Source organism: Vigna angularis, chromosome 11 (assembly GCF_016808095.1).
Source record: "Vigna angularis cultivar LongXiaoDou No.4 chromosome 11, ASM1680809v1, whole genome shotgun sequence".
Lineage (NCBI taxonomy): Eukaryota > Viridiplantae > Streptophyta > Magnoliopsida > Fabales > Fabaceae > Vigna > Vigna angularis.
This window is the reverse complement of record NC_068980.1, coordinates 7,711,465-7,721,749: the sequence shown is the minus strand read 5'-3', so window position 1 is coordinate 7,721,749 and position 10,285 is coordinate 7,711,465. Positions and strand designations below refer to the sequence as shown.

Below are 10,285 nucleotides of genomic sequence, written 5' to 3'. Positions count from 1 at the left end.
AGGAATAATTTTCTTAGATTAAGTAAGGAATAATTATCTAAAAATTATTTTTGAATGACTGAATCACAAGTACAAAAAATATAATATAACATCGTTGTTTTTCAACCTCTCATGTTGAATTCGAAATTAACATTATATTGAAAAACGTTAAATTGACGATGTAGAACAATTCGACGTTAAATGTGACCATAAGGAATAATTCTCTAAAATTATTTTTAAATAATTGAATCCCTTTTCATAGTATACACAAGGTCTCTTGTGGACCATTGTATGGCATATTGCTGTCAAAGTTAATGACATAATTGTACTCTTGGCTGAAATACAGTTCACTGTACATGAACGCTGTGTTTTGGACATTTCCATTTTTAGTGTTTGGTGGCATCTTTAAAAGTTTTTATTCAAGAAAATGTTCTAAAGATTTTTTTTCTTATAACCTCTTATTTTGTTTCATCCTTCATTTTCATATATATGTTCCTAAATTAAATTTCTATATTGTTAAAAGGAATTATCAATAGTTTAATATATCTTTTATGGCATTATAAATTGTTTATTACAAACCTAAACTATGATATATATACTCCAAAAATATTTATTTATTGTGAATTTTATTTATAGTTTAATTTATTCATTGTAAATTATAGTTATATAAAACAAACATTTATTCTTAATATTGGTGGACTAAAATATTAATGAGTTCATAAACAAGAATGAGGAACACTATGAAGTAACTATAACGGAAAAGAACAAATTATACTCAGATGTATAATTTCCTACATATATCAGTTTAGTTTCAAGAAAATATTCCTTAATATTTACAAGTTTTTTTATTGTTACTACAGTTATACATAAACAATTAAAAAATAAATGGTCATAAGTACTATCAAAAAAGAAAAAAACGTATTGCCTTTACATAATAAAACAAAACGCTTGAAGGTGAACCAACTAATAATCTTGGCTTTAAAACCTCTCATTTTTCTCCCAAAAGTGGCAGTCATAATCACATCCTTGATAACATCTTCTAAATACCCTAAAAATATTGTTCTATTTTTGTTTGTTCACTCCTCACTCTCTCACTCACCGTATCATTGTTTAGCACACTAGGTCAACTTCAACAAAAATATATTTAACACACAAATTTTTTACATTTATTTAATTTTTTTCTTTAAAAAAATATAAAAAATTATTTTTTTATAATCATTTTATTTTATAATATGTATCAAATAAATTACCATTTCTCCAACTTGAAAGCTTTTTTTATCCAAATGTCTAAATTGACATTCATGTCATTGCAGGCATTGGAGATTCTATTCAACACAAAATCCAAAACTCTTTCGTCAAACGCAAAGTGCTCCTCTTTCTTTTCGTCTCTCCCTACGGTTTCACTCAATAATATAACTTATAATTCATCAACATCTCTCCTGAACCCATTAACTCATCATTCATTTCCTTTCTCTGCGTTACAGAGAAGAAGAGAAAACCATGAGAAACGTTTCAAAGAAGAAATTTTTAACCTGCTTCCGTCCTGGGCATGATACGGATGCAATGCTTCAACCTAGGGCTGTGGTGGATCGCTCCTCTAGTCGTCGTTTCGCCTGCATCCCCGTTGCAGACGAACACGACGCCGGAAGTTCAGCCACCAAATCCACGTTTTCGGAGCAAGAGTTGCCACAGAAGGTTGTGCCTCATCCTCCAAAACCAACGTTTTCTAAGGTGATTAAAGCCGTGCTGATTGAAACCGCGTTGGTTAGTGTACTTTTTAGTTTCTAACTTTCTATACATAAAACCTACATATTGTTTTTCTTTTTGCAGTTATAGACGTAATTATCATCTTGTATATTTTTTTCCTGCAGAATACAAAAGCTCACAAGAAAAATCTGGACAGCCAAAGTTGTTTTGGATCAAAGCGTGGTTTTTCGGTATACACAGAAAGTTCATCGACCGGTGATGTGAAACAAGTTTTTGTGGACAGTAAAATTGAAAAAATCAAGCCCTGTGAATGGTCTTCGACGATTTCATCTTCAAACTCAGCGGTATCTGAATCAAAGAATATATCAGAGATTGAGTCGACTAAAGAGCAAGTAGAGAATGAAAAGAAGTTTCAGTGCGTAGGAATATACTGGGTTTTCGTGAGCTTAGTAGTCACGATTTTTTGGGGTAAGGTTAACGTTATTATTTGGACGTCGTTGTTGTTATGTTTTTTCTCTCTTTGGAATGCAAGTTGTTGTTGGCCAAAAGAGGTTCCCAAGTTGGGGAGCGTAGAATCCAAAGCCTACAAGAATAGCCGCAGAGAGCGTAGTGGAAGGACTGGTCGGAATAAGGAACGTTCGTAATGGGCATTGAATCTTTTACGTCAGCTTGAAGAAAATATCAATATTTTCTTAGTTTTTACGGAAAATAATTTGTTAGATACTCTACTAATATTGCATGTCCATATATTTAATCAATTTTTATGTGACATGCATTATAATGTTTACAAACGAAAATTAATATATCTTAATTGCATATTATAAAAAAATAAATGTGAATCGCACACTCAAAAGCTTGAATGTGTACAACTTATTTTTAATTTCTGTAGACCATTTTTTTTGTTAAAATATATTTGTATGGATATTTTAATAGTAAATTAGGAATTATGTTGTTGTTAGTATAATATTATGAATCAAATTTGTAGTTTTTTAATTTATTTAATGAGAAAATTGATTGTCAAACGTAGTTAAGGATTAAATTAGAAAGAATCGTTACTTGTACGATACTCAATTATCATAAAATATCTTAATTAAGTTAGATTTAATTTGGAAGTTTGCGTCTATCACTTTCTACCCAAAATTTCAAGATAGTGAAACTTTCAAGTCACTCTAAACTCTTAAAATCTTGAACTTCTTTTACCTATAAACATACATCTTGGATCTATCATTGTGTTATATATGGTCAAAGTCCTAAGGTCACTTGGTTAAGAGAAGCTATAGATATTATTACGTGTCATTTATTGGAGAATTAAACACTTAATTAACATTAAAAACTTTTTATATCGGCGAAGTATTCATAAGAATATTGTAGAAAAAGGTGCGAACACCTTATATTGGATATTGCTTTTCTATGTTATACAGACTTTTAGTATTGAAAATGATAACATTATATATAATGTGATTATTCCACAAAAAAATTTTCTATTAGTTCAAAATAATTAATATGTAAAATCAGAACAAGTTATTGTCGAGATTTTTGCAAAAACATATTATTTAAAAGAAAAAATTTGAAAACATATTTATTCCAGACATAGAAGGAGGAATGCATTACAGTATGGATGTGTATATCATAATTTAAATATAATTATTAAGAATCAAAACAAATTACTTCTAGGGCTATGTTTAATGGATCGAAATACATTCGGTTTAGGGGTTGTTACTTGCTTTTATGTTACCGTTTTCTGCTGTATCAGAACTCTATAAATAGAGTTCTGTTTTGTATTTTAGTTTTTACAGAAACAGAGAAACATTCAGTATTATGCAATAATATCAGATTCAAGAAAGGTTACCTTTTACTTGTTCGTCTCTCTCCCCTCTACTTCTTTCTCTTCTGCACCGACGTGATCTGAGGCTCCCAAGGCTGCCGGACCACCGCTGGACCACCATGCTTTGAGAAGGAACTCTCTGGAATGCTCCGTTCTCTCTCCTCACTCGTATGACAGCGCCTGGACACGTCTGCAGAGGAGTCTGAAGCTGATTGCCTTAACCATGCCACGGGCCACTGGACATTGGGCCTCGTTACTGTGCATGCCATTTTGGGCCTCGGCTTAATATGGTATCAGAGCAGGTCTAGTACCTGCTCTGCTTCCGCTCCGCCTGCTTTCTTTCTTGATAGGTTCTTGGACTGGTCCATACAATTCTTGACTCCATGGACCATGCTGAGTTCAACAACCCAGCCAACCCTTACTACCTACATCCAGGAGAGAATCCTGGACTCACCCTCATTACACAAACTCTGAATGAAAACAATTACTCCTCTTGGAACAGAAGCATGAGAAGAGCCTTGCTTTCCAAGAACAAAGTGAAATTCATTGATGGGTCTATAAAGAAACCACAGAAAGATGATATCTTGTATGATGCTTGGGAAAGATGCAACATGATGATATTGTCTTGGATAACCAAGACTCTCTCTCCACAAATTGCCGAGAGCGTCATATATGTGGAAGAGGCAAAAGAACTATGGGAAGAGTTGAAAGAAAGGTTCTCTAAAGGTGATCATTTCAAGATTTCTGATCTCCTTCAAGATATACATTTTATTAGACAAGGGGAAAGAGGAGTTAGCCAATTCTTTACAGATTTAAAAATTCTATGGGAAGAATTGGAGTTCTTAAGACCCATTCCCACTTGCACATGCAAGATACCATGCAGTTGTGCCCTTTCAAAAGTTTTCTTAAAGTACAGAGAAATGGAGCATGTAATATGCTTTCTCAAAGGATTAAATGACTCTTACAACACTGTTAGGACGCAGATTCTCCTAATGGACCCCCTTCCAAACATCAATCGGGTTTTCTCTCTTATCATGCAACAAGAAAGACAAGAAAAACATGGGTCAGCTGATGTTAAAGTCATGGTTAATGCCACTGACAGAAACAGCCAGTGGAAAGGCCAGGGACGAGGACCTGGATTGCGTGGCCAAGGAAGAGGAAGAGGTAGAAATCCCAACCATGGGAAACAGTGCTCTTATTGCAACAAAATGAACCACACAGTTGATGAATGTTACTCTAAACATGGATATCCACCTTGGTACAAGAAAGCAGAGGGCAATCAAGACCGAAAGAGTGAATGGACTACTGCCAATGCTTGCCAAAACACTACTGAACAAGATGGAAATCAGAGAGCACAACCTAATAACAACAACAACATTTTTAACTCTCTTACTGTAGAACAAATGCAGAAGCTACTTCGAATGATTGACAAAGATGATGAACCAACCCACAAAATTAATCAAATTCAAAGAGCTGATAGTACAGATAAGCAAGGTATTTCATCCTGGATACTAGATACTGGTGCCACAGACCATGTGACACATGATAAAATAAATTTCAACACATTTTATCGTATCAAACCTATATCTGTGAGATTGCCTAATAATACTATCTTAACTGCTAGGCATGCTGGTACAGTACAATTGTCTAAAGATCTTGTCATTTACAATGTGTTATACATTCCTGAATTCTGTTTTAATTTGATTTCTGTTCAAAGTCTTATCAAGGACTTGAATTGTAGTCTAACTTTCTCTTCCAAGGTTTGTCAGATAAAGCAGAACCATACATTGAAGATGATTGGATATGCTAACTGTTGGGGAGGGCTCTATTATTTGCAAGACATTCCTAGGCTTGACCAAAGGCACACTGCCACGACTGCTTTTTCTTTTAAAAAGACAAATGTAAATGTATGGCACTGTAGGTTAGGCCATCCAGGGGACAAAGTTATGAAACAGATATGTGGTGATTTTCCTTATGACAAAATAGGCACCAATATTGTTTGTGATACTTGTCATTATGCCAAACAACGAAAACTGCCTTTTTTGCAAAGTACTACTATTACTGCTGAATGTTTTGATATTGTTCACTGTGATATTTGGGGCCCTTTTGGTACTGCTTCTATTCATGGCCATAAATACTTCCTCACCATAGTTGATGACTATAGTAGGCATACTTGGATTTTTTTAATGAATAATAAAGGCCAAACTAGAGACTTGCTGCAGAATTTTGTAATTAAGATTAAAAATCAGTTTAACAAAGGAATCAAAGTTATTAGATCTGATAATGGCCCTGAATTTAACTGTATAGATTTTTATAGATTGCATGGTATTACTCATCAAAGGAGTTGTGTTGAAACTCCTGAACAGAACTCTGTAGTTGAAAGGAAACACCAGCACATTTTGAATGTTACCCGTGGTCTCCTTTTTCAAGCCAGTGTGCCTAACACTTACTGGTCCTATGCTGTTAGCCATGCTGTTTACCTCATAAATAGATTGCCTACCCCCATTCTCGATAACAAAACCCCTTTCGATCTGCTTTACAATCTGTCCCCTTCCTATTTAAATCTCAAAATCTTTGGATGCTTGTGTTTTGTCTCTACCCTTGAACATAACAAGAATAAACTTGACCCAAGAGCTAGAAAAGCTGTCTTTCTAGGCTACAAATCTGGTGTCAAGGGGTATCTTGTCCTTGACATAAACACCAAAGAGCTTCTCATAAGCAGAAATGTGGTCTTTCACGAAGACATCTTCCCTTATAAGAATCTGCAGGAAAACCATACAGATTCCGCAACTAGGAAGGAAACAACTGATTCATTAAACAATCTCTTAGGAGATCAATATCACATGGATGATACCCTACATGTTGAATCTGAAAATACAAGTCAGGAAGAGACACAACATCTCACTGTTAGTGAAGACAGCAGTGACACTGTAGGAGATAACCAGGACCTCCAATTGCAAAGAAGGTCAAATAGAACCAGAAGAGCTCCTGACTACCTTCAAGATTATGTTCACCAGGTGCATCAATCCCTATCTCTGAAAAATAATCTTAAAACTCCTTATCCTATATTCAACCTGTTGTGCTGTGATAATCGTACAGAGAGGCATCTAAAATATACCATGGCTGTCACGCTTAGCAAGGAGCCAAAATCCTATAGTGAAGCAAAAGGTATGAATGAATGGGTAGAGGCCATGCAGAGAGAAATTAAAGCCCTGCAAGATAATGACATGTGGGTTCTAACCCAGCTGCCCCCAGGAAAGGCTGCTATAGGGTGTAAGTGGGTATATAAGACAAAGTATAAAGCTGATGGGAGCATTGAAAGGTTCAAGGCTCGCTTGGTGGCGAAAGGCTACACACAACAGGAGGGAATAGACTACCTTGACACTTTTTCTCCTGTTGCCAAACTAACTACGGTCAGATTACTTATTGCCCTAGCGGCTTCAAATAATTGGTTTCTACACCAACTAGATGTGGACAATGCTTTCCTACATGGAGACCTCAATGAAGAGGTATACATGGAGCCACCTCCAGGTTTGTTCAACCACAACAAAGGGCAGGTTTGCAGATTGAGAAAATCCCTATATGGCCTAAAGCAGGCCAGTAGGCAGTGGTTTGAGAAATTATCCTCTTTCTTGACATCTGTTAATTATATACAATCTAAGTCTGACCACTCTATGTTCATTAGAACAACTCCTACCAGTTTCACTGCTTTACTTGTGTATGTAGATGACATTGTTTTGACAGGGAACTCCATAACAGAGATCAACAGGATGAAGGAACTGTTACACAAGAAGTTCCGAATAAAGAACCTTGGTGAGCTCAAGTATTTTCTGGGTCTGGAAGTTGCCAGGTCAAAGAAAGGCATTCATTTATGCCAAAGGAAGTATGCTTTGGACATACTGGAAGAAACAGGGATGTTAGGATGCAAGCCTTCCTCTACTCCCTTCCTCAGCGAAACAACCTCCTTATATAAAAAGGATAGCTACCTGGATGATCCAGGACCATATAGACGACTAATAGGAAAGTTGCTCTATCTTACAAATACTAGACCTGATTTATGTTTTTCAGTTAATTTACTTAGTCAGTTCATGCAATCACGAACTGACCATCACTACCGTGCCACTCAGCACATTCTCAGGTATATTAAGGCCAAGCCCTCTGAAGGGCTATTTTTCTCTGCTGATTCTTCCATGCAGCTAAAGGCATTCAGTGACTCTGACTGGGCTACTTGCCCCAACACTAGAAGATCTACAACGGGATTCTGTGTCTTTCTCGGTTCATCTCTTATCTCCTGGAAGTCTAAAATGCAGAAGACCGTTTCCAGATCATCCACAGAAGCCGAGTACAGAGCACTGGCAGCCACTGTATGTGAAATACAGTGGCTCTGTTACCTATTACATGATTTTCAAGTTAAGGAATCAGGGATCCCTGCTTTGTACTGTGACAATAAATCTGCGAGACACATAGCTCACAACCAAAGCTTTCACGAACGCACCAAGCATATTGAGCTTGATTGTCATGTGGTTCGTGAAAAGCTTCAGGAACGACTCCTCACTCTCCTTCCCGTACGATCCAACGAGCAACTTGCTGACATTTTCACCAAGTTCCCTCATCGCGTCAAATTCAAAACCATTGTACCCAAACTTGGATTGGTAACCATACACGATCCAGTTTGAGGGGAGGATATTAAGAATCAAAACAAATTACTTCTAGGGCTATGTTCAATGGACCGAAATACATTCGGTTTAGGGGTTGTTACTTGCTTTTATGTTACCGTTTTCTGCTGTATCAGAACTCTATAAATAGAGTTCTATTTTGTATTTTAGTTTTTACAGAAACAGAGAAACATTCAGTATTATGCAATAATATCAGATTCAAGAAAGGTTACCTTTTACTTGTTCGTCTCTCTCCCCTCTACTTCTTTCTCTTCTGCACCGACGTGATCTGAGGCTCCCAAGGCTGCCGGACCACCGCTGGACCACCATGCTTTGAGAAGGAACTCTCTGGAATGCTCTGTTCTCTCTCCTCACTCGTATGACAGCGCCTGGACACGTCTGCAGAGGAGTCTGAAGCTGATTGCCTTAACCATGCCACGGGCCACTGGACATTGGGCCTCGTTACTGTGCATGCCATTTTGGGCCTCGGCTTAATAATAATAATTCTTATATCTTATCATAAACAAGGCATTTATGGATTTTATCATAAAGTCATACATTTCCTCTTTAGTTTTTTTTCAACCCAAAAAGATTAAAATCAATTGACAACATTTAACAATCTTTTCCTCAAATGTGAGTCTCTCCACATTGGGACACCTTCTTACAACGGGACACTCTTTCGTAATGCAGAAGACTTTCGATACAAGAAGAAACTCTTAAATTAGAATCTTTCGCATACTTTACATTGTATTCTATCAAACTGTTACTAAAATAAATCATCAACTCTAATACGAAAACACCAATTTCAATCCAAAACGTTAAAACAATGAATTTATGAGTTCTTCTATGTAGTAATAATCTTTTTTATTTTTATTTTTATCCAATAAGACTTCTAACTTACCATGGATTTTTAACAAATTTTGCATTCATATGAACAATTGATCAAATAATACTCCATTTTAAACCCGTGGCATTTGCTTAAATTTGCTAAAAAAAATAAACTTTTTTGTGATTTCTCTATTTTTTTTATTAATATATTAGGAGGCTGTGTCTAATAGAAAAAAATAATTGTTCGTTCTTTTGAGAGTTTGAGAATAAGAAAATATGTTTTCATCGTTTGATTTACATTTCAAAAAATAATAGTTGCAATAAATTATGTGTTATGGGAATAATTTAAAAAAAAAACTTTGGAGGTGAAAATCATGTTTTTCCAAATAAAAAAAAATTATCAAAAAATATTACTCTTTTTAAATATTTTAATTTGATAACAAATTAAATAATTTAATAAAATAATATATTACTCTTTATTTTTCAAAAATGTATATAATATTCTTCAATATTTTTATCAATCAAACATATTTTATTTTAGTCATTTCATGAAAATATAAATTCCAAAATTTTCAATTCTTAACGATCATGATTCACGATGATATTCATCAAATTGTACAATGTGTGTTTAAACTGAAATTATAGTGTTATGTACAGTAAAACTGTTGAATTTTATACCAATTAATAGAAACTAATTGTTTTAATCTATCATTGTAAAAAAAGTTATATTAGACAAGAAAAAGTTAAGTTCTAAATTGGTTTAATACATGTATATCATTTGGTACTAATTTGGGATGTTGTGTTCAAAGTCGTCCAATCTTTTTAAAAAGTTCACTATTGTCTCATATTTTATTAAAAACGGTTCAAGTTGGTCCTTTTGGCTTACGGTGTTAAAAACATAACGGTGCAATGATGTGACAATTGTGACCTGTTTAATTCTTGATTACGTTGCAACTGTGACTTGTGCAATGTTTATACGAGAGAGCCTTCATGATTCTGCACCTTGACTCGCGGCAACCCATGGTGGCGCAACGCGTTTGATCAGCGATGAACGAAGAAGAAGCTCTCGTTCTGGGCTTTTGCTCTTTGCAAAGAAGACGAAGATGGAGGACACATGAAGATGCTTCTTGCACGATGCATAGAGACACATTGTTTCTATGTTTCTAGCTTGTGCAATTTGCAGGTTGGTGCCATGGATGTTGCTTGCGAACTAGGGTTTCTGCGATTTGAGTAACGATTATATATGTTTATGGTTTGCTGCAGGTGTGAATTGGGTTTCTAGGTGTCGTGA

At 35.3% G+C, this 10,285-nt stretch overlaps 1 protein-coding gene across 2 annotated transcripts; it reads left to right on the top strand.

The window, feature by feature from the left end:
* Nucleotides 1-1,307: 1,307 nt before the first annotated feature.
* Nucleotides 1,308-2,487, top strand: LOC108333801 (uncharacterized). Of its 2 annotated transcripts, none has more exons than XM_052870788.1 (2): nt 1,308-1,710; nt 1,851-2,487. In XM_052870788.1, exons 1-2 carry the CDS (start codon nt 1,480-1,482, stop codon nt 2,328-2,330), a joined length of 711 nt encoding a protein of 236 aa, XP_052726748.1. In that variant the 5' UTR covers nt 1,308-1,479; the 3' UTR covers nt 2,331-2,487. The 2 variants fall into 2 exon arrangements, with proteins under 2 accessions (XP_052726748.1, XP_017424752.2); XM_017569263.2 differs by having other exon boundaries at nt 1,308-1,743.
* The last annotated feature ends 7,798 nt before the right edge of the window (nt 2,488-10,285 follow it).

Coding starts and splice junctions, on each gene's coding strand:
- LOC108333801 (XM_017569263.2), top strand. CDS start 1,480: ATGAGAAACGTTTCAAAGAAGAAATTTTTAACCTGCTTCCGTCCTGGG. Junction 1,744..1,850: donor TGCTGATTGAAACCGCGTTG/GTTAGTGTACTT, acceptor TTTTTCCTGCAG/AATACAAAAGCTCACAAGAA.